This window comes from Fusarium musae, chromosome 9 (genome assembly GCF_019915245.1).
Source record: "Fusarium musae strain F31 chromosome 9, whole genome shotgun sequence".
NCBI lineage: Eukaryota > Fungi > Ascomycota > Sordariomycetes > Hypocreales > Nectriaceae > Fusarium > Fusarium musae.
This window is the reverse complement of record NC_058395.1, coordinates 1,728,300-1,751,667: the sequence shown is the minus strand read 5'-3', so window position 1 is coordinate 1,751,667 and position 23,368 is coordinate 1,728,300. Positions and strand designations below refer to the sequence as shown.

The 23,368-nt window shown below is 49.0% G+C and overlaps 5 protein-coding genes across 5 annotated transcripts; 1 reads left to right on the top strand and 4 right to left on the bottom strand.

Moving 5' to 3' along the window:
* Window positions 1-2,955: 2,955 nt before the first annotated feature.
* J7337_011801 (uncharacterized protein) lies at window positions 2,956-4,284 on the bottom strand (the record flags this gene model as incomplete). Its single annotated transcript, XM_044829337.1, has 1 exon — window positions 2,956-4,284. The coding sequence occupies one exon, from the start codon at window positions 4,282-4,284 to the stop codon at window positions 2,956-2,958; it is 1,329 nt and encodes a 442-aa protein (XP_044676012.1).
* Window positions 4,285-8,105: 3,821 nt separating this feature from the next.
* Window positions 8,106-11,824, bottom strand: J7337_011800 (uncharacterized protein; the record flags this gene model as incomplete). Its single annotated transcript, XM_044829336.1, is given in 5 exon segments — window positions 8,106-8,393; window positions 8,412-10,069; window positions 10,141-11,557; window positions 11,616-11,702; window positions 11,777-11,824. The coding sequence occupies 5 exon segments, from the start codon at window positions 11,822-11,824 to the stop codon at window positions 8,106-8,108; spliced, it is 3,498 nt and encodes a 1,165-aa protein (XP_044676011.1).
* Window positions 11,825-13,508: 1,684 nt separating this feature from the next.
* Window positions 13,509-14,831, bottom strand: J7337_011799 (uncharacterized protein; the record flags this gene model as incomplete). Its single annotated transcript, XM_044829335.1, has 3 exons — window positions 13,509-13,751; window positions 13,810-13,916; window positions 13,967-14,831. The coding sequence occupies 3 exons, from the start codon at window positions 14,829-14,831 to the stop codon at window positions 13,509-13,511; spliced, it is 1,215 nt and encodes a 404-aa protein (XP_044676010.1).
* Window positions 14,832-16,907: 2,076 nt separating this feature from the next.
* Window positions 16,908-18,083, top strand: J7337_011798 (uncharacterized protein; the record flags this gene model as incomplete). The annotated part of the gene is made up of 1 exon (XM_044829334.1): window positions 16,908-18,083. The coding sequence occupies one exon, from the start codon at window positions 16,908-16,910 to the stop codon at window positions 18,081-18,083; it is 1,176 nt and encodes a 391-aa protein (XP_044676009.1).
* Window positions 18,084-18,267: 184 nt separating this feature from the next.
* J7337_011797 (uncharacterized protein) lies at window positions 18,268-22,164 on the bottom strand (the record flags this gene model as incomplete). Its single annotated transcript, XM_044829333.1, has 1 exon — window positions 18,268-22,164. The coding sequence occupies one exon, from the start codon at window positions 22,162-22,164 to the stop codon at window positions 18,268-18,270; it is 3,897 nt and encodes a 1,298-aa protein (XP_044676008.1).
* Between the last annotated feature and the right edge of the window lie 1,204 nt (window positions 22,165-23,368).

The following is a 23,368-nucleotide window of genomic DNA, read 5'->3' as shown; positions in this document are numbered from 1 at the left end:
GAATATGTCCAAATTTTGGTACTTAGACCATAAATCACTTCGGCTGTCACTACTTGTTCGTGAGGTTGCAATTGTGAGACAGGCCGACGATAGTAGAGTTGGGTTGTTGGTTCACGTACCCATGCTAATTGAGTTGGTGAGATTCTGACTGCAGGGTTAAGAGGTAGAAAGCAGCTCTCTGTTCCTTCAACCTTGGGTATATCCGTCTACCTACGTCAGCGAAGCAATCGGCACCGTATATCGATCATCTTTGCTTCACGAACAAGGGAGCATATAACGAAACGAGCTCTGGCCTGCAATTATTCACTTAACCTGGCAAGCTCTAAGATGAGTGGCGAGGCCGCTGTTCCTGAGATCTCAAAAGACTGCCAGAAGCACTATCCAAGGATAGACTCTAGAGCCGATGATAGATTTTGGCTTCTTGCAGAGGCCTCTTCTTCAAGTGTTCCGAGCATTATAATCAAATTCAAGCCTACAATGTAGATCTGAATGATAATATCCTGTACCGGATAGTCCAGCAGGACATTGCACAAGATATGATATACTTTGACCAGCCACCATCCGTGTTGAGGATACCATCGGAAAGAAGTTGCAGAACCAGAACTAACACTTACCGTGTGCCTTATAGACCCCCTTGGCCTTTCATCTGGGAGATTTCAGTCCAAAACTGGATGCTGCTTTGTTTATTTCATCCCAAGAAATCATACACGTCGACGATCATCGCCGGGTATCACGAACCCGATGTAAGCAAATCGCCATACTGATCTGATTTATGCAGTCTGAACAAAGACGACACTTGAAGACTTGGGAGACAATATTCACTAGCCAATATACTATACGATGCCATTTGAGTTCTTCTACCATCAACTGCGAATTACCGAGTATCATATCATCACGAGCTGTGAGTTCCAGCAATTTAACAAGCTCACCAGAGTCATGTTAAACTTGATGCACCAGAATAAAATTAGCAATACTATCTAAGATAGAGAAACAAACGCGATTGCTTTTATGTATTGCTAGAGAAGCGCGCTAGTTGTTATGACGTGTCTGGTTTATCATGACTTGTTTCATGTCCAGAAGCCACCAGCAGTATCAGTACGTACAGTCACCTGTTAAGCTCATACAGGTATTGAACTAAAACTACTTCAAGCTCCTGGCTCTTCAATACTTGTTGTCAGAACTTCTTGGCCAGAGGCCATGTGAAGATCGACTGTTGGAATTAGGCTATGATGTAAGAGTCGAAAGGTCTAGGTTAAGTTGTTTGCACATGGTGCAAAAACAGAGACAAGCCACAATCCGACCTTCCACAGCCTGACCCAGACAATTGCATGCATCATATTTAATGAGACAAAGAGTGAAAAGAGGTAGAAGAACGGCCAAGTTGAGCTTGGCATGAAAGGAGGTAACCAAGGGTTAAATAACCGACTTCCTTTTCCACAGTCTTGAAATGTTGGAATGAAGGTTATGAGAGCGTACTAATATCCAGATATATTTCACCTACCCACGCCAAATCACTCTTAGACACAGTTGGATAGTCTCTGGACCATAAGGTATGAGTCCTCATACGGTTGCAGTTCGTCAAACTTGACGATACTGATGTTAGCCTCGATGTTGTTTTCAAAACTTTAGGTAGCTTAGTAGTCTTGATTGGCAGTCAAGTATTTCAACCTAGAGTGTGTACTTGAGCTTGAAATACATATGATTTGATAACCAAGCAAGGAAGTGCTAAAATAAACACGAAATCTGATGAATGCAGACATTCTGTGTAACTCTCTCACCAAGCTCACACCATTTAGTGGCGCAAATTTAGGAGTGGAATAGTCGGACATCTTTTGACATTTATGCTCCCATGAGGAAAAATACTCTTCCCCAGACACAAGTCCCTGTTGCTGCTATTCTTTGTAAACCAATCCCATTCCAGGCTTCGACCGACTTAACGCTACTATGCTTCCAGCATTGGATCCTCAGATAGACTTAGGGTAGCCAAGCACGTCGATAATCTTTCGGCATGTTTATTGACATGCATGTTTAGCGAGACGAATTAGAGTGGCTACAAGAATATATTTACCTACTTAGACCCTATGAAACTCTACCCGAGTTCAGAGGCGGCCTGTTCTTTATATCAGTCTCTGACCCTGCCATCCAAGGATGGATTTTTGATATTCCAATTTACTGTAGCACAGCCGAACGATACTAGCCCATCGGACCAGCGTCTTCAGCTTCCGTTGGCCCCTCGCTACACGCTATTGTCAATACTAGACTCATAGGAACGATCTCTATCAACCAAAGACTTCTAAACTCTTCAAAGACAATGTGCAGCTGCCCCGATCATATGTGATCGACAGGGTGAGCAACTCACATGACAGGTACGGAACGAGCCGTCATCTTCTTTGGGTATTACAATGGCAGTCTAACTAGTTAGTAGTTAGTCTACAGAGGTACCATTGAAACTCTGTCAATACAATCAAAACTCAATTCAGCTTGACGGCATGCATGTGATACTCTTCCACCCAACGAACTGTGGCGTCAACACTAAGTAAACCATCACCTCCTATTACATCACGACAGCGCCAAGACAATGATACTATCACTAAGCTCAGTGAACAGCGGGCGAGGAGTAATGCCAAGTTGAAGAATACAGTTATAGCAAAGTTAACTAGCATGGCCGCAATGCTTGGATCAAGAGGTATCAAAATGCAGGCTTTCCCCCCAGCTGCCCCAAGAGACTCCAATATGGAGACAAATCCATGCCCAAAAACTCCCTATACCAGCATGACCAGGTCATGACGGCAAACAAAAAATAAAGATAACTATACCAGAATACACAACACATTTCCTTCCCTACATGGTATACCAAGTCAGAAAGCGAGAGCCCATATATAAGCGCCATGCGTCAACCGTAATGATAGTACTCCTGGTTTTTCATCATAATCATGAATTCGTAACGAGATAGCCTCATTTAGGGGTCTCTGTCCCTTCTCCAATGCCGAGGGCTCTAACAAGGCTGCGGCGAATGCCCTTGCCGCTTGTCGAATCGTCCTTGTCGCGGCCCAGCAGGCCAAAGCTCATGCGGCGTACAGTACTGCCCGCGTTCTCTGAGGGGTTTGAAGGCTTCTTAGGTTTCTTCTTCTTGGCGACAGGAGCAGGAGCCATTGTCGGTCGTGGGGGCCACTCGCCATCTCGCTTCCAGCCAGTAACGCAAGCTCGAAGCATATCGGACAAATTAATCGGGCACGAGGGCTGAAGGCTGTGGATGATGACCTTGTCGTAGAGACTGAGATATACAGAAGGTGTGATGGATGCACGCAGAGGGTTATTGGGAGGTAGGAGAGGTGGGGGAAGAGGAAGCAGGACCTCGATGGGATAATTTCGGCTGTCGGGAGGTGTTGATGGCGTCGTGTCTTTGGATCGAGCATTGCGAAGCTCGTCGCTTCTCGCGAGTGATGAATTGTCTGACGCGTCACTGACTTGCGGTGGCAAAGTAGACGCAATTGTCGAGGCAGGAGGAGATGTTGACATGGAGCGACGGAAGAAGAATCGACGGGGAGATAGTGGTGACACAGCAGGGGGCGTTGCAGGCTTGGCCCGAACGCGGACAGTTCGTGCGCCCGTCCATGCATTTCGCCGCGCTTCGAAACAGGCGAGTCCTTCGTTCCATTCCATTTCCTTGCGAACTGCTCTCCTTCGCTTGGCGCGCTTGCCCTGAACCACAGCTTGGACACTGGAGCCCACATTGTTGGGGTTGTCAAAGCGGAAAGGTGATCGCGAAGGTCCAGGCTCGTCCTCATCATCAGAAAGGTCTGAGGCCCAGTCTAGACGTGTGCGAAAGTTGACTAAATCTTCAGAGACAGTACTGTACATGGACTCGGCATCGCTGCCGTTTTCGTTACCTGAAGACTCAGGTTCATCGACTTGGTAGCCATCATCCCCGCGCGTCTCATCCTGGACAGACTTTGTCGGTTCTGTGACATCGAGACTGGTGACAGCCTCAATTGCATCATGTGTTTCAGATGCAGTGTCGACAACAGCAACATCGCCCTCAAGTAGTGGGGGCTCGACAACGCGAGAAGGCCATAGGAACTCCCAATCGTTCTTGACTTTGGCGTCGAGATACCTCTTCACTGCTTCCTTCTGCTTCACCTTGTCCTTGCTGAGAAGGTCTGCGTGTTCCTCGCCGTACCAATCTGGGGTATTGGTTGGCAGCGGTGTCGGCAACTGGACCGAGTGGTGACGGAGCTTAGCGATGGGTGATCGCGGGCTCTTGTAAATATCCGAGAATATCATATTTGAAGATGTGCCTGCCCGGGCTTCGGTGGCCCTCGAGGCAAGTTGAGCAGTATTTGTTGGTGATTGCTTTGAAGAGCCCAATGGCAATGCAGGCGACTCAGTAATTGGAGTTGTGGTAGCGGGTGTTGTATCGGTGGCGGCAATTGTCGAGCGAGAATGCGGGGGAGCGGATGCGACCTGAAGTAGAGGATGGATGTTGGTTGGGGAGGATGATGTGATTTCTCGAGCTGGCGATTGTTGTCGGCTATGTTGGTGTTGTTGCTTTGGCCCTTGATCTGGATCACTTGTCTTTGCGACTGGATTAAATTATTAGACGATCGTTCTTGACAGGCAAAGACAAAATGCAAAGTTTGACAAGGCAAGATTTAACAAAGGCGAGAAAAAGCGCAGCCAAAAATTCTGAAGGAAAGATGGGCGGATGTGTGCGTGTGGACGTGGTACAGTACACTTGGGGGAGCCAAAGGGCATGGCAGCATGGTTTATATGGAAGCAGGCGGTGGTATTGTTTGAGCGGAGGTGGCGTTGGAAGGGAAGATCAGGTTAAGGTAAAGCGCTATTGACAGGGCTCGCATGGGTCATTTTTGAGTACTAGCGATGGTCCGAGTCGTTCTCGATGCGACTGACACGCTGCGGCTCCTTGCCCGATTGAAGAGGATGTGTCTCCTTATATGACGATGTGTTGTCGCTTAAGGAGTGGCATGTACATACAGAGGTATGTAACGCGGGGAACAGGGAGTTGAAGAGCCAAGGCACTGCAGTTTATGATTGAAGCCAAGCCTGGGAAAAGAGCAAGGCAAGGCCCAATTGAAGAGCTGTATGTAACAGGACCAGGGAGGCAAAAGACTTAGGTTGCTCGGCTCACCAGGACATGATCGGCAACGAATCCCCAGAAACTAGAGCCGCAGTGGTAGCGTGTGTGGAGTGGATTCAAAGCAATGCGAGGCAAGACAGGAAAGGAATCGACAGGAATTAACGCGAGACAGATGAAGGGGAGAGTGAAGAAGAGACAAGAATAATCAGACTTGTAAGGTAAGTAATTGGGTAGTTGTCTGAACAACTCGAGTCAATGTCTAACAAGCCAGATTCCGAATTCAAATCAAGGACTAGGTTGTCTGATGGATGGGCTACACCAAAAGCTTGGATACTTTGGAGGTCCTAGTCCCTGCATCTCCAGGCTCTGAGCACTTCAAGGCACTTCAATCTAGCGGTGATCGCTCGTGTGCGTGCAGCCGTGACCCTTGCATGGACGGCCGACCGAGCGAGACGAGTCAAAAGATGGGGTAAGGCTTGGGTAAGGTTTTGAGTTTGTGTGTGTGCTGACCGAGAATAGCAGACGGTTTTGGCCGAGAAGAGAACAGAAGAAAAGCGAACCGGTAACGTATGGTAGAGAGACAAAGGAAGAAAGAGAGAAAGAGAGAAAGAAAGTGATCAGCTTACCACTGCCGATATCGACATTCGATGATAGTGTAGGTGCTGCAGTTGTAAACGACTGATGACGGTCGAAGCCGACGCATGATGCTTGTTCACCACCAGAGCCAGAGCCAGAGCCAGGCGTTTTAAGCGGAGAAGGCGACATTGGATGACCTGAAGACCTAGGAAGGCTGATGAAGAAGGACAAGTCTCGGTCGCTGTCTCTCTCTGTAGGTGTCGAAGGGGTCTGCAGGGCAGGGATCCCAGTCCAGAACTGAAACGATTGACAGAGTGTTTTTGTTTGTTGGTCTTTGGTTTTGGGGGGCCTAAAGGTTCTGTTATCCGTACCGGTTCTGGCTGGATCTGGTTCTGGTTCTGGATGGGTTTACGGGTGGTCTGGTCTAGTCAAGTGCCTCTCGTTGTAGCAGCCAAGAAATACCTCACGCAAGCCAAATATCAGGTTATGGTATTTCCGAGGCACGGACGTAACGCACCCTGAATGTGGGAAAAGAATGCAACAGCTTCTGGTCGAGTGTGCGTGCGTGCTTGTAGTGACAGTGACAATGACTGAGTGAGGTTTGTGCGACAAATTTTGATGGCAAACCTGAGGTTCCACGCGTGGTCACCATAGACCCTGAGCTCCCTGGCCCCCCAGAATTCAGCGCCAGAGCCTGTGAGTGAGCCTGTGCGACAGCCCAATTCCCCACTGAACTGATTTGCTTGGGTTGCAATTGGAAGAGACCGCTTTGGCTAGAGGTGGGATCTAACGATCCTTGTCCTAACACGGACGGGAACATACAGAAATTTATCGATACCTAAAATAGACGGGAGGGTACCTATAGGTAGGTAGGTTCGGTTCGCTCTTGTTTCCGACGGGTAAACGATGCATCCATCCATCCATCATCACATCACCTTTGGCCATTTTCGTATTGTTTTTGTCTACCTTAGCTTTTTTACATGTGAAAGAAGAGGCAGTGGATCAAATGTCGCGTGACTCTAGATATATCCCCCTTCGCGATCGATGCCCGCATATTCGCTTACATAGGTTGGTACCAACAGCTGGAGCTTGACCTACCACTTAGCCCAGTAAATGGAGACTATGTAAGGTCGGTAGGTAAGGTCGGGTAAGTTGAGGTCAATTTCAGGCTACAACTGGAGAATAGCGGGGGATGAAGGAATCACCAGCCACGGGGCAATCAGGCCTGAGCCCTGAAGCTGGAAAAGCTGGAGCGGGCAATTGATCTTTCTCATTGGTTGACAAGAGTCAGCCGCCCAACTTGACACTCGATGCCCTGGACTGTTGATGCACGTGGACACATCATGACAAACAAACAGTCAGTCACCTGCCTACCTCACCTTTACATATCAGATATCAACAATCATACATACATACATACATACAGACATACATACATACATCCTACCTAGGTACCGAGTCTGAGTAAACAGCAAAGGCAGATAGGTATTGGATTGCTTGAGAAAACAAGAAACTCGAGAATAGCGGATATATCGCGGCAAATGGATCTGTATCTACCTAGTATCCATCCCCTATGGCCCGCTCACCGTTTTTCACTCAGCTTTAACTTCGTACCCCGGTTAGTCTAGGTAGGTACCTCCACCATGCCATGTCAAGTGAGGCAAAATCAAGTGACGTACAGTAGACGCCGTTCAAATGATATAACTTAAGTTATGCAGGTAAATGCAATGCCAGACCATTACCATTTAATAAATAAATAGTCGCATATCGCGCTTGCTAACTAACTTAACTGTCAACCAACCAACGACCATTCACTGTCTATGTCTGTTACCAGCTTTGATAATACATCTCTCTCACATCCATCAGTTTGTATCCAAAAAGTCTAAAAGCCTTCACTAGAAGCAGCACAAACCCTTTTGATCGCTGACCTGAGTGACCTCTGTTGCAAATGGGAATAATGAAATACATGCAAGATTCTGTCATAGGTGCCCATAGGTAACAGAAGAGCACAGTCGGTAGGTATGAATAAGGTAAGTAATGCAATAACTATAGTACCTCGCGTTAAATAATAGATGTTCTGCTTCGCAGTTGATCGATGGGCCGAGAGTGCTCATCGAAACACCATACTGAGCACGCCGCCAACCATTACGAAGCTAGAAAGGGCTTCAGTGCGAGATTGTAATACATCACGATGCCAAGATTCGTTCAAAGCCGGGGGTTCTTTATTTTTATGTTCGTTTTTTTTGTATTCTATTATTTCCCATATCTCCAAAAAAGAAGAATGAAAACCGCCACCCAAACCATGAACCAAACATCCTTCTTCATCGTTGGGCTCTCCCCCTAGCTGACCATTTGTTCATTCTTCATCCTGTACATCCACCGCAAGCAACATCATTCTCATCTTTCTCGCTCTCCTCTCATGACTCGTACTTTACTGCTGCGCGCCAGGGTCAAAGCGAACCTCGCAATGGGGCAACGCGAGTTGTGGGATAGGGGCCTTCTTGGTGCGAGCCTTCTTCTTGGGCGCGGCACTGGCTTCCTCATCCGCCTTGCGCTTGTTGTGACCAGTCTTGGTGGTATTGGCTACAGCTGCAGCTGTGGCTGTGGCTGTGGAAGTGAAAGGAGGTAGAGTAGTGGTTGTTATCTGGCTCAATGCAGCAGGGTTCAGGAATTCTCCCTCGGAAGCTGCATTAGTGGTGTTGTCTTGGCCCTGGGACTGCTAGTCGGGGTTAAAGACATTGTCCACATCACCAAACAGGTTGTTATGAGGGTCTTGAGGGTGGAACTCGGGGCCCTGTGGAAGTTGGAAAGGGGCATCTTGAGCCTCTGGAGATGCTACAACGGGAGAGTACGGCATCTGTGCAAGGCTCACATTGGGTGCGGCACGTGGCCAGTTTGAGGCAGGTCCAGTAGCGCTAGAAGAGTTGAAGTCTGAGCAGCCAGTAACAAGCAACATGGTGTTGTCGTTGCTAGCAGTAGCGTTGGGGTCCTGAAGATTGTTTTCAGGGATGGTTTCAAGACTGGCGAAGATATCCGGAGGGACGTCATGAAAATCAGCCGAAGACATGTCTTCGGTCACTCCCGCGGTCTGCCTGTTCACGGCATCGACGTCGATAGAAGGGTCTATTCCGGCAATCGAAAGAAGAATGGTACGATCAGCGCGGCTTAGCTCACCACCAGCTCGGAAATGCTCAATGAGGGCAGCGCACTCAGCGTCCAAGTTTCGGTTGTGCGGGTTGGGGATGTCAGCAATTTGGACTCTGATGTCGGTCTGCTCGGGGGGAGGTCGATCGAGCTCGTTGGAGACTTTGCGCAGCTGGGTGCCTTGTTCATCATCTTGGGGAAGCATGGAGATTTCGTCAATTGGCTCAGACAAAGTGTCATTGTGTCCGAGGGACACCTCAGGTTGAAAAGTCTTGACAATATCCGGATAGGGCACAGACATAGAAGGGTCGACAGTGTGGGATGTAGAATCATCACCAGAATGAGCAGCAAGCCATGTGGAAACAGGAAGAAGACAGTGGTCATCGGCCATGGCAGCGCCAGAATCAGAGACGGGAGTCGATGGGGGATGGGAGGAGCCAGATTGTGTTGGGGAGAATCGAGCAAAAGGCTCAGTATCGAAATACAAGTTCTCATCAAGGGTATTTCCAACGTCAACAATCATGGGATCGAGGTCAGCAGGAATCTCAAGGCTGAGATCGTTAATGTTGGTAAAGTCCTCAGCAGTCTGCATGGCGCTATATCCCGATGGATTGAAAGCTTGGGAAGTGTAGTCGTTGCCAGGGAGGTTAGCCGTGGGTTGTTCGTAGGTGGTCTGAGAAGTGAAGCTGTTCTCTTGTAGGAACTGAGGAGTCGAATCACCGCCAGCAGCAAGTGGTTGAGTGTTGCCAGTAGTAGATGACTGGGTGAGGTCACTGTCAAGGACAGCTTGGGGAGCGAAAGTGGTCGTCAAAGCTTGCTGATTGAAGACATCGCCGCGAGTAAATTGTGTAGGTAGGGCAGTGTTGCTCTGGATAATGAAGGGGTCCATGGAATTGTGAGGGATAGGACCGTTGTTGAGAGAGGGCTCAACGCCGAGAGTAGTGGCAAGGTGAGCATCGCCAGCGACTTTGGGAGCAGAATTTGTTTTTGTTGCTGTTGTTGTTGTTGTTGTGGTAGTAGTAGTAGTAGTAGTAGTAGTCTTGCGTCGCTTCTTATTGACAATGTTCTCGGATGGGGGTTTGAGAACTCTAGTCTTAGATTTCCTGTTCCTCTTTGCAGACTTTGAGTTTTGGATCAGCTCACCAGTCCTGGCGGCTTCATCCATAGCATTCTTTTTCTCCGCCCGAATCTCTGCGAGCAATCTATTGATCTCTGCGGTGTCTATTTCCTTGGGTCCGGGGAGGTAGTAGACTATCAAACATGGTCAGTATTGGTGGCTCGCACAATAACAGCGAAGAACAAAGTGAGGATAAAAAGCTTACTGTTGTAGCGATCACCTTGGGGTGTGATAGGCAAGCCGTTTTCATCGCGAACCAATCGAGGGTCTTCGGGGTCGATGCGAACGACGCGGCGTTTGCTGGGAAAGACTTGCTCACCCTTGTCCTCGGCCTCGCGAAGCTTCTTTTCCTTTTGATTTATCTTCTCAGGTCCATCAGAGCGCCGAGGAGCAAAGATACCAGGAGCATAGACACGCTGCTTGGACCGATCCTCGATCGGCGAAAAGCCATTTGAAGACGCCGAGGTAGAAGGCTCCTCTGCTGAAGAGTCCTGGGTAGGAGAAGTTTGGGAAGCTGATGACTGATCACCGAACAAGTCTGGGATGACGACCTCGAGAGCAACATCACCAAGGAAGTCTTTGAGTTTATGTTGAGCTAGAGGGGGAACATCAGGAGGTCTGACATCCTGGGGTAGAAGACGTGTACTAGGGTTCGTTGCGAGGCCAGTGTTCATCACACCTGGGATCTGAGTCAAGGAGCTGTCCCTCTGATTCGCACGAGAACCTTGCTCTGTCATGGAGTCTGGGTTGGCACTCGGGGCCGGAACAGTCTGAATGGTGTTACCGCCCTGAGAACCAGAGGACTGAGTAGTTGAAGACGCAACAGTAGGAGACTGGACCGCAACATGCTCATTTGTAGAGGTCTGTGCGATAGGAGACTGGACAGAAAGGGACTGTGCAGCAGAGTCTAGGGCAGCAGGTGTTCCAGGAGTAGAAGCACGAGGGCTAGGAACCTGAGTGGTTGAGGTCTGCTGCATCTGAAGAGCTGGTCCGTGTTGGGAGTTGGACTGGGCAGAGGACCCAGACTGTCGCATCATCATGCTGTTGATGATGGCTTGTTGCTGATTGATGCGCATCTCCATCTGCTGCATATGCGCGTGCATCTGAGGAGTCATATTCGCCGTAGAGACGGCACTCTGCTGAGGCACAGGGCTGTTCTGAGCGGGAGTGAAGGAGGGTGCAGTGGCCCGAAGACCAGACATGTTCTGAACGAAACCCTGACCCTGAGAATCGCCTATGGTAGAAGCTTGGGTGTTGCTCAAAAAGGGAGTCTGAGCATTTCCCATGGGAGGAGTAGGAAAGAAAGGAGGTTGCATGCTCAGGCCGCTCATGGAAGGCATCAGAGAATTGCCCATGAACGAGTTCTGCATGTTGCCAAGGAACTGGTTCTGACTGTTGAACATGACGGGGGTCTGAGACTGAGTGAAGCTCTCAAAGCTGGGGTTGCCCGAGGCCATGCTGGGAATAGAAGAGGAGTTCTGGACCCAGTGAGGGTTAAAATGATGAGTCCCAACCACCATGGGACTGCCAGAGTTGGCGCTGTTGTTTGTATCATCAGAAGGAGAAGTGAAACCCCCAATCATCTGGTTCTGCTGCATCTGGCCGAAGCCATTCTGATTCTGCTACAAAGGCAATGTTAGAATTGAAAATCAAGGGGAAATTGAAGGAGCGCAGGTTTACCATGAACTGAGCGAGCTGCTGCTGCTGCTGAAGGTTGTTGAACTGGAATGCATTTCCGTTCTGTTCCATGAAAAACTGGCTCTGCTGCTGTGAAGAGTGTCAGTTCCTTTTCATCTCATTTCCAGCATGTGTGTATCATATGCGGAGAGATGACGACTTACCTGTTGAGCAGCTCCTTGCTGGATGTTTCCCTGGGCCATATTGGCCATGTTGGATTGACAAGAGAACATTATAAAAATCGCGACTTCAAGATGGCGAAGTATATCTCGAGAATGCTGCTGGTTGTAAGATGCTTTGAGCGATCTTGGAGCAGAGTCGGTAATTGTGAAGTAGCTGAGAGCTGAAGCTGAGATGAAAGAATCAAGACTGCTAAGCAGATAAGACTCGAGGATTATGTATGACGAGGAGGATATCTCAATGAACCAAGTGGTATGGGAAGAATAGAGAAGATGGAGTTGCCGCGAAGAGAGCTAGCTGGTTGAATCTCCACGACGCTCAAAGCCTCTCAAGTCTGTGTATTCTGACGAGAAGAAACAAGATTCGATAGATGAAAGCGAAGAGTGAAGAGCGTAGAAATGAAGCTGATATCAGATTATTGGAAGATGCCACGAAGCTGAAGCTGTGTGCACGAAATCTGATGATGGGTGAGGAGAGAAAAGAGAAGAGGAGAGCAAGTCAGAGGTGAAAAACTTTTCAATATATTCGAGTCCGAACCTCGGCGCTACTAAAGTGCTTGCATGTTTGAATAAGCGTGGAGGAGTTGGCAGTGCAAACGACCGTCGAGGGCTGTCAAGGTCTAGCATAATGGCGTTTAGCCAGCCTGACAGCTGTCCGCACTTGCAGACGTTTCTTGGTTCTCTCTTAGCCTCTGAGATAGTTACTTGTCGGTGGCCGTACCCTTCCTGATTCTGAGACATCGTACTTCTGCTCTTAAAGGAGTATCGTGAGATTGACTGTCTCGGTGTTGCTGAGTTTCGCGCATACGAGGTTTTATACTACGAGGCGTCACTCCATGTCAAAATACTATGACCAAATCTACTCCTTTTATCTCGTAATCAGAGATCATTCATTCTGATCTTGTCAACAGATAAGACACTTTGCAGGTATCTCGGCTCAATGGTGTTGAGTTGCTCCTCATTGTGCCGGCACTTACACTGCCCTCAGCTATTGGCCCGCCCTTTGATATTGTCGGCTAAGGGCAACGCTTTGAGCTATTGTTCCTATGATCAATAGAGCTGTTCGAGATGGCCCTAGCTTCTGCGATGTGTGCCCGAGTTGCTGAGGGCTTCGCATGCCAAATCGTTGCTACCTGTAGGCTATAGTCTTGTCTGCATATCATTGTATCGGACGGCGACACTGCAAACGCGGCAAAGGCAGTACAAGGTTCCGCATAATGAGCTCCTAAGCCCAGGATATCTCCTGTAACCGACGAGGCAACTTCAGATAATCGTTTATACAAATCACCACGAGTTTACGAGACTCTGCGCTGTGGTTTGGCGGTACAGTGTCAGCGGCTGGCAGGTTTAGAGACGGCATTCACTAGCAACCTACGAACAAGTCAGCCCCCTTCCCCCCTGTCTGCCCACGACCGTCATCGGCGCACATCGATAAGAGCTTGCATATCCCTTGCGTGTTGGATCAAACTATATAGTGGTTGCAGGAATGCTAGTGGGGTTGGATGAACGGTCTAAAGCCAAGTAATATTATCTATGTGTATCAGTACGGCCAAGACAGATAAAAGACCACGCAACAATCCCCTTTGAATTCTTCTTGAAAATCACGTTTCGATATTCCAGATAGGCCAACTGAATTATGACTTGCTGCACAGGTGCTCAAAGGGCATCGAACTACCAGGAAGGAGTTGGCATTTAATAAGCACACGATAACGCCTCCTTAAGCAACTTCCTGGACCATCTTACCCGGTGCCAGTTTAGATGAAGGCTTGAAAACCTGACCGGCCGGGCTGTCAAGCATCTCTTCTGTCACTGCCACTCGAACTCCAGTTTTGTTACTGACCCACCGAACGAAGACGGGATCAGGCTTGTTTGAGTCTTCTAGACCGCCTACGCCAGCAGCTGCAGCCTTGCGGTTGATCTTGGGTGCTTGCTTTTTGAGGAGTTTGTTAATCGTTTCCATCTGTAATCTAGGGTCAGCACACAGTCACACTTTCTGCTTAATTCAATTTTGAGGTTACCTTCACTTCCTCATTTCGCTTTTCACTCAAGTTGCGGCGTCGCCGGGCCATCTCCTGTCGACGCATGGACAATTCCTCAGCTGTAAAAACCTTCTTCGCTTGTACCTCTACCAACATGGATTAGTATTACAAGTGTAAGCACAAATACTAGACTCACCATCTGACAACCTCATGTACTGATGCGCGTTGTCATCTTCAAATCGAGCTCGTTGCCGCTTTGTCATTTTGGTGAGATCGATAGACTCGTCTGGGTTGCCATCGCCATCGTCATCTTCGTCATCTTCGTCGTCATTGTCGCCTCCATCGCCTTCTTCATCTTCTTCTTCCTCCTCATCTTCTTCGTCTTCGTCATCCTCGTCTCCTTCTTGGCCTGCAACCTCAATCTCCTCGCCTTCAGCGTCCTCGTCACCATCGTCAGCCATGGTCTCATCACCAAAACCCATAGTCTCGTCTCCAGCGTCGCTATCAACGGGGTCACTAAGCTCGTCGTCGTCGTCGTCGTCATCCTGAATGACCTTGGCAGCCGATGCTCGAGGTGCTGGCTTGGACCGGACTGGTTTGGAAACAGTGATGGTTGGAGGAGCTAGATCCATATCGATGTCTCCCTCGGCATCCTCCTCACCCTCAGCGTCAACATCCATCTCATCGTCATCATCTTCCTCCACCTCAATCTCTGCCTCCTCTTCCTCTTCTTCATCTTCATCGGGGCTTGAGTCAACCACATAACTTTTCTTAGCTCCTCGATTCCGCTTTCCGGATACAATTTCTCCGCCTTCAAAGCCACGCTCCCCGCGTGTAGCCTGTCGTAGTTTGTTGGAAGGAAGTTTGACAGTCAAACTCAAATGACGATCGCCACCTGGTGATGAGGTATCATCCCGGGAGACGGACACGCCTGAGGCGCGACCAGAGCGTCGTGACGACATGCTCCTTTCGCTTCTTTCTGGAGAGTCAGCCCATCTGGCATGAACAGAAATGACTTCATTGGCCTTGGTGGCCGCTGAGCGACGTGGACGCGAGCTCATGATGATAGATGCCCGCACTGGCGGGGCCTGGGGGGGATGGTAGAAACAAGATAAGGAAAGTGGGAAATAATTAGTGGTATGCGAAGTGAAGGGTGGGTTGTATTTGTATCAGGATAGAGTTCAAGGAGTCCTGGGGTCCCAGGGAAGATCGCGAAAACTTAAATATGTCAAGTTAAATGAGTTGGATGACAGAAAAAAAGGGAAAGTGATTGGAAGACAAGTTTGCAGGTTTTTGGTGTTGACAAGGCTGAAATAAGCTCAATTCGTTGGGACAAGCACGACGGGAGTGAGACAGCAGGAGCAGGAGCAGGAGCCACCGAATAAGGGATTGGCTGGAAAGAACAGACAGGGCCAAGGCAGGGCGAAAGGGCAAGTACGGCTCGGATGTTGGTGGCGATTGCCGTTGGCGAGATAGGATAGGACAGGACAGGTACCTAGGCTGGAGTCTGGACTTTTTGTAGTGTAAGGTACCTAGGTAAGGTAATGTCGGTGACGCTTCATTGGTGTAAAGACGACTTGAGCTTGAAGCTTGAAGGATGCGAGGCTGAAGATAAACAGCCAACTAATGCAATTTATCCTGCAACCAGTCAAGCCGATCAATCAACCAATCGACCAACCAACCACCAAGGACTGACTACCCAGGTAACTACGTGAGACCTCTCTCGTCTGTGAATACTGCTGAATCAGGGATTCCTATAAGCGGGATCATGCACGTGGCTGAGGATCATCGGCCAGTGCTAATCCTACGGTAGCCCAGACAAACTGCCGACATCAAAGGCCAAGACAGAGTAGCTAAGGGGAGAAGCTTACCCTCGTCGGTGGCATTGAGAGAATTGGGTGACAGCCACGGAAAGGATTACAGAGACGGACGGAATTGGTGGGTGTTGTTTTGCTGCGACCAAACAAAGGGAGAGGCAACCAAGAGGAAAGGAAAATCCACAACTCACCTGTTACAGATTTTGAGTGCCTTGGTCTTGCAAGGTCACACCACACCAGCTTGTCGCCTATTGACTTTCACTTGCCTGCTCTTTAGACGGCCAGCAGTTGGTAGTTGGGTTTTAGCCGCTTCCTATCACTTCACCCCAAACAGGGTCTGACTGGGCCAAGAGCTGGAGACTCGAGCGCAATGGCTACTCCCAGGGCACAAGCACGCCAGTTGTTTAACTTGTTGGGACCGACAGGTGACGCAATACGAGGCTCGTGAGACGAGCGCCGTTACACGTTGTTTGTGTGTCCTGCTTCTGGCTGTAGAATTGCCTGCCGCGATGAGATTGGCTGATAGGAGATGATGGCGCAGAATCTTTTTTGGCGCAGAAACCTGATGGCGCGATCCCGGCGTCCTGAGAAGAACGTGAAAGGGTAGTGAGGATTGGGTTTGTAATTACTCAGAAGCCTGGGCGTTCCAGAGGTCTTTCATGGCACAGGCGATCTTTGACTTGGGATATTGTCTGGAATTGATGCTCTCAGGTGAATGCGCGTTCTGGTCGTGTTACCGTTTAGCACGATCCCGTTTTATTTCCAGTAACGGCCCCAGTATTAAACGGGGTGGTTACCGTTACGTACCTCACTGCCAGTCCGGCTTGCTCAATGGCATCAATACTTATTAACACGGGTTTTTTTTTTTTCTGGTTCTCTTGATTGGAAGGAAGGTTTTTCGAGGGACATTTAAGCAAAGTATATTTCTTATTGAATAACATGGCTTGATGGCAATACTCCGATATCATACTCACATAAGGTACCTAAGTACACAATCAGATACCTAAGGTACTGTTTCCTCCCCACAAGAAACCCCAGACTCATTCCATTAGGGTGAGGTGAAGCAGTCTAATAAGGTTAGTACCTAGGTAGGTAGGTACTACCTACCAGCCAGCTAAAGGTACCCAAGTCAGGTACCTATCTATACTCCACCGTTACCGGTATCAGTATCGGCAGGAGTACCGAGGCATGTGCCTACCTCGCCGAACCTTGCCAACGCCTCGGAAACCACAAACATTTCCTTTCCATCGACTACCTTATTAATTCAACGTCTCTGTTTGATCTTCCAGTCTCGTAGCCAGTCGCGTGACACTATCAAACATGAGCGACTCAGATTCCAATCCCGCCATCCCAGCCTGGCAGAAGGTGCAATCCGATGAGATCGATAGCCAAAACACCGAACCGGCCCCGACACCGTCCGCAAACAGCTCAACATCAGAGGTTGATGCGCCAGCAGCAGAACTAACAGCAGAAGGGACATCACAGCCGGAAATTGTCACAGACGGTCAAGAAAGACTCGAGGTTGCGAGACGCTTTCTCGAAAATGACGCTGTGCGACACGCGCCTCATGAGAAGAAGGTCGAGTTCTTGAAGTCCAAGGGCATTGACGAAGCCGAAATACACGCGCTTCTTGGTCAAGACGAGTCCACAACAGAGACAGAGGTTTCTGCTACGTCTTATCTTGCGCCTATGTACTATGCTGACAATCTCAAGGCGCCAATCCCAGGAACAACCAGTTCCTACGCTCCGACACCCACCGAAACTCTCCCTCCAACACCAGCTTCCCATCCGCCCGTCGACCGACCCCCAGTCGTCACATACCCTGAATTCCTTGCAAAGGCACCCCGTCCTCCCCCTCTCGTTACAAAGGAACGTCTTTTCAACGCCCTTTACGCAGTCACTGGCCTTTCCACCCTCATCTATGGCACAAGTCGCTACGTTATTCGACCTATGGTTGACAGTCAGGCCGAAGCCCGTACAGATTTCCACGATCTGACCTCGCGAAAACTCGATGCCCTCGTCGCAAAGCTTGAAAAGACCGTTTCCGAGGTTCCCCCCAAGAAACCCATCGCCACAGTCGAGGAGGAGAGCGATGCCGAAGACCCTACGGAGATGTTCCATAGGGACATGGGCACTCAAACCACATTCCCCATAAGCTCTGTGACAGCTATGACAGACTCCAAGAATAACGAGTCAGCTGCCAAACATAACACCAATCAACTGGGTAGTTTGAACAAGACTCTTTCTGGCCTGAAGGATGAGTACCGTTCCCAGAGCGAAGGCATGGATAAGATAAAAACTGCTGTTGATATGCTAAGGGATGACCTCGACACAATGACATATACTGCGTATCCAGACCACAGTACTGGCTATGACCTGTACGGCCGATCACGCAAGCCCGAGCCGGATGACGAAATCCGCAAGGTGCGGGATAACATCCGGCGTGTGAAGGGAGTCTTGCTGAGCACGAGAAACTTCCCCGCCTCGGCAAGATGATGTATTTCTGAATCCAGGCTATAAACATGGCAATTCATAATCTATGTCGCTCTCGGAAAAGCTTTCATATTGTACACTTAGTCTTTACAGTACGTTATCGTCATACATAATCATGCCAATATACCCCCTACACATCCATCCGTCATGGTATCACGTAGGAATAAACTCCTCCATGCGGTATCCCCTATTTTCTTGCCTCCTGACCTCTCTTCTCTGAGCCCACATCGGGTCGCTCAGGGACTTCGATGAGGTGTTTCGAAAAAAACGCTGGCCACGGCATAACCCTAATATGCTCGAAACCACGGCCTTCTTGTACCTGCTCATCGTACCAGTCCAGAGTTGGTCTGAAGACAAAATCCATCGTTCTTCCACGGTACCCCTCACTCCTTTTATTTTCGCAATGCATAAAGAGACGGTTTTTGCATTTGGTCGGCCGATCCATATTCTTCCCACGAGGAGCATGGAAGACAATCTTCAGGTCCTCATCTGCCGCATCATCTGTCCCCGTAGGTCCATCAACGTTCATTGCCTGTGGAGAGGATGACCGTGATCTGACGGGCGGATTTCCTGACCTGACTTCCCTCCATCCCTGAGACCTCATTGCTGGATGTCCGGCTGGAATAGATACCTTCAGATTCTTCATAAGATGCTGAAGCTGGTGGATAGTGATATCGACAGGGTCGGTCAGCCCCTGTGGAATCACATTTGATCCCTTAATCCATACTTTCACTAGCGGCAATTTGTTGTAAGACTCTTCTGCAAGCCGTATCATTTCGCGTTGTGCTTCAATAAGTTGCCCATCATAAACGTGTGCATCATTGTCCGGCATTTTCATGACAGGATCCCATATTATCAACTCCATTTCACGCCAAGGCTTCCTGAATAACTCAACAGGTCTGTATACAGCAATCCACGGCCGTCGATTCTTATTAGTTGTCTCTCGATTGTCGCCGTACTTCCAGGGTCCCTCAATCGTGTAACAGAAGGCCACACCAGTATTGATAAAGGTATGGCCATGAATTTTTGCGTTAAAATAGCGAAGACATCTATCGTATGTTCCGAACTCGGGGAATTCATGTGCCATATCCATATTCCAGTAAGAGATGGGGCGATTGAAGACTGTCTGGGGGCCCCAAGACCTGTCCCGAATATCGCTTTCCAGTTGTCCTAGGAAGTGCTGGAACGATACTCCGTCATCGTAGGGGATTAATTGTAGTCTTCTCTGAGGTGCTCTCTCCGCAGCTGGCTGATTCTGCGCGACGAGGGAGGAGGCGGCAGGGTTAACTTTTCCCCAAACCTCGTCTGGGTTACCCGAAGTTGAAGGAGTATATTGGGGGATCCGGATCTGGTGAGTGAGTCTCTGGATAGCAGCATTGGAGCTTGATCCAACCACGGTGAAATGCCGATACTGGTCTAAATTCAGAATAGACCACCACCCGAACCAATTGACAAGACTCTGCTCATCGTTGCCATCAATCGAATCAGGGGCGAACACCACAACCGACTGATCATCGTCTGAAGGTCCTGCTACCTCTCCGACATGTTGCGAGCACTTGAAAAGAGCATCAATCTCTTTCTCCGCTGTCGCTTTGTCCTCTTCGCGTACTCGGGTACTTTCTCGATGCGTCTCCCAGTCTTCCTTGACCATAACAGCTACCTCGTGAACCCAGTTCTCAAAGTCGGCACATACGATGAGCGTAAAAGCGCCGCGATGTTGCTGCCAATATTTGTAAGCCCACTTGAAGAAAGCCCAGGCCTGCTGAGGTTGTGATATAACAAAACTGGGCGTAACTAATACCGCTTTCTTCTGTCCGCAGATAGTTTGCAGGGTGACATCCCCAATCCGGAATGGTTGGCCAAGAGAGGGATAAAAGGGTGAAGGTTGCAGAGATATAGAAAAGAGGCGGAAATTGAAGTTTGGCACGTTGTGAAGGACAGTCCAGACTGAAGGAAACAGTCGCGTAGCCCATATTGCTTCTTCATGCACGATGACCACGCCTTGGCCTAGCTTCCTGAAGCTAGCCCAGTGTCCAGTGGTGAGGCTAGAAAGCAACCTACACTGAGGGTTGCAGCTTCGCAGCCATGCGCTCAGAAAGTAAGCTTCTTCCACAGCGTTCGTTGGAAATACCAAGAAGAAGTTGTGGTTGCTATAATCCAGGAGGGCTTTTTCTGGTAGTAATTGCTCGTACTGGAATCCCAAAAGCCGGTTGAAAACTGTCGGTATCATTTGTGGCAGGACGTCGCCACCGCCAACACCCTCTGGAAGTACAATCGGCGCAAGCGAGCGCGTTGTCAGGTGAGAAGAAGGCCGAAACAAGTGATATTGTAGCAACACAGACTTGTCAAAGAATGCATATAGGAAGATGCACAGTTCTTGTTGATACAGGAGGACTCCAACAGACCTTACACAGAGCCAATTCGCAACTGTAGCCAAGCTATCTGGGTCGCCACTGCTTATCACTGAGCCGGTGCCCAGCTTAGCAGCAGCTAAGAAAGCCTCTTGAGACCAGAAGTCCTGCGTCATACAAGAGTGTGTGAAGATTAGGATGGGGTGCTGTTCAAAGATACTCGACCAAGGCTGCCCATTCTGATCCTCGTCTCTTTCAAAAATAACCGAGAATGTTTCCCGACTTCCTGGGCCAAACTGCACCTCCGTGGTGATGGACTTGTTAGAAGAGCTCGATTCGTCGTTCATAACAGGGGCTCTGCCAGCCCAACATTCTTGATTGTCTGAAGCCTTCGTCTGGAAGGTCGACCCGGATTGTGGCCCGGTGTTTTGCTCGGCTTCACGAGAGTCGTCTTCTATTTTGATTGGGGTCGTTGCTCGAATGAGAGAATCCTCGCGCAAGAAGAGACTTTCCTCTCTTTCTCCGCGGGCGGGTATCATTGCCTCTTCAACAGTGCCCCAACTAATTGACTTCTTGGGCTTTAACTTTGGGGCCTCGGGGATGGTTTCAGGAGGGACCTTATTTTGTCGGAGGGGTTTGACTGTTTCGTTCGGAATTTCGGAGCGCAGCGGTAAGGCAGTAAGACCGTTGACAGATCGCTCTGCTGGATTTAGAGAGATGAGGTCTGTCGGTAGTCTCGCGGGCGCAGCGCTTTCTCTGTCGCGGCCTGCTTTTTGTATGAGATTCACATACCTTGGCTTCAAAAGTTTCGACTGTTTTGTGGAATCTTTAGCAGCTTCGGCGAGAGTCGTGCGCTGCTTTCTCACTTTGCCCCCTGAAAATACATTTCCTGTGAAGGCTTGCGCAGGCCGGGTCTTGCGAGCCTTTGTCGGTTGCCCCTTGCGTAGGTGACTATCGGTCCGCTTGATCGGTCCACGAACGCCGAACTTTGATGACAAGAGGTTGCCTGAAGCCACTGGCTTTTGTAGTGGTCTCTTATTGTCAGCAAGGACTTTGCCTGGTTGCCGTCGCAGTGGTGGCTTCTGACTGATTGAGGGTGTGGATGAGGCTGTAGTTGTAGTCGCAGCTGAGTTCAATGGCGGTCGTGAAGGATGATGGACAGACGCCATGCTGTTTTGACGACTACTTTTTGGCGAACTTTCTTCACTTAAGCTTACGGAAGCTCTTTGTGTTTTGTCGAAAGAATGTTGTGACAGTTGTCCGACCTCAACATCCATATCGATGTCTGTGGCTACAGACGGACTAGAGACGACAGAACCATTGGCCTCTTCACCATCCGGAAATCGATCAGCCCATTTCAGATGATCATCCATCTCTGTGAACGAGGTTTCCTCCTCGCCTCTCAGCCTTCTGCGCCGATTTCTTTCTTGGTGGCGGTCGAGCTTGGCAGCATATTTGGACTTGACAGCATTCTTCCAATCTCGAATGTTCTTGAACATATCAAAATCATCCCGCGATTTTGTTTTCTCCCAACCTTCCAGGAGGGCATTGCTCAGGTTTTCTACAGGCTCCCAGGTTGCCTCGCACAAATCAAAATTCTCCCATTCGATGAGATATCGTGGGAGGCCGTCGATAGGCCATTCGGCCAAGATTTCGTTCACGTTCCATTCCTCGTCAGAGTCGTGCTCACTGACGATGGTGGAGACTATTGATTCACTATCGGAGTCATCCATTCTGGCGTCTTTTGGCGCATGCTCTCCATGTGTATCACAAGGTTCAACCAACAAGGGCCGCTGATGGGATGTTCCCACTCTCAATAAAAGAAAAGAAGTCAGTTGTGGTTTTGCAATGAATGAGTTGGGGAAGTCAAACTCACTGAGGTATACGGTTGAGTGCAGTAAGTTTCGTGTTAAATAGAGTTGATTTGAGTTCGTGAGTTTGTTTTTTTATTTGACACCTTGACGCGATGAATGAACTCCCAAATTTGAATGACAAAACCTAACTTGGGTGAGGGGAGAGAGAAATTATAGAAATGAAATGAGATGGCGGGCCGGTCTTGATCTCTTCTTATCCCCGTTCTGTCACATAATAATAAGCTAGGTTAGAGCTTCACTCAGGCTGGGCGCGGCGTGTGGGACTGGCTTGGCCTGGGCTGCTTGGAAAGTGCTAGACAGGTAGCGAGATCACGTGAGTGACTTAGTTCATCGGCGTTTTTGTTTATCCCTTAGGTGTAGGTGTAGGTAGGTAGGTGTCTACAAATAAAGCACCTGAGTGAGGTGCGGCTGCAAAATCTAGATAGAAATCATCATTTACGACTTGAAGATCAAATTATCTGTAAGGGCAAGGGCTTCATCAGAGACTCGTATCATCGTCGATGGATGTGTCAGCTCTAAATCCTTGGTCTTTCCCGTCCTTTTCATTTGCACTCTCCCCTGCTTGTTGAGGTAGCCTAACCTAGACCCCGACCTCATTGAGGCCAGCCACCTTTTCCTTTCGTTTTAAACGTCTCTAATGACGACTCGGAACTTGTTAGAAGCATCCATACGGCATATTGATCAAATTTCTCAGCGTCTTCATTGTCAAGGAGTAGGGTCTAGTTTTATATTGTCACAATTGTCAAGATCGTTCTTCATGCATTGCACCCATAATGAGCTACCTGTTATGGAAAGCAGCACCCAGGTGGTGGGCATATTTCTAGCACCCATCACTTCATGATTTCAAAATACAGAAGAGCGCCCAATATCCAGAGATGCCTTGGCTCGTCATTTCAATCATTATGGTTATAAAGTATTCCGATGTCATGCTTAACTCTATGGTGCTTGCAAACACAAGAAAGAGGGAAAGGGGCCAGGCTAGCCAGGTTACAAGAATGCGCATTAAAACTACAACATCATAATATGCGACCAGGTTTGCAAGGGCCATCGGGTTCAAAACGAA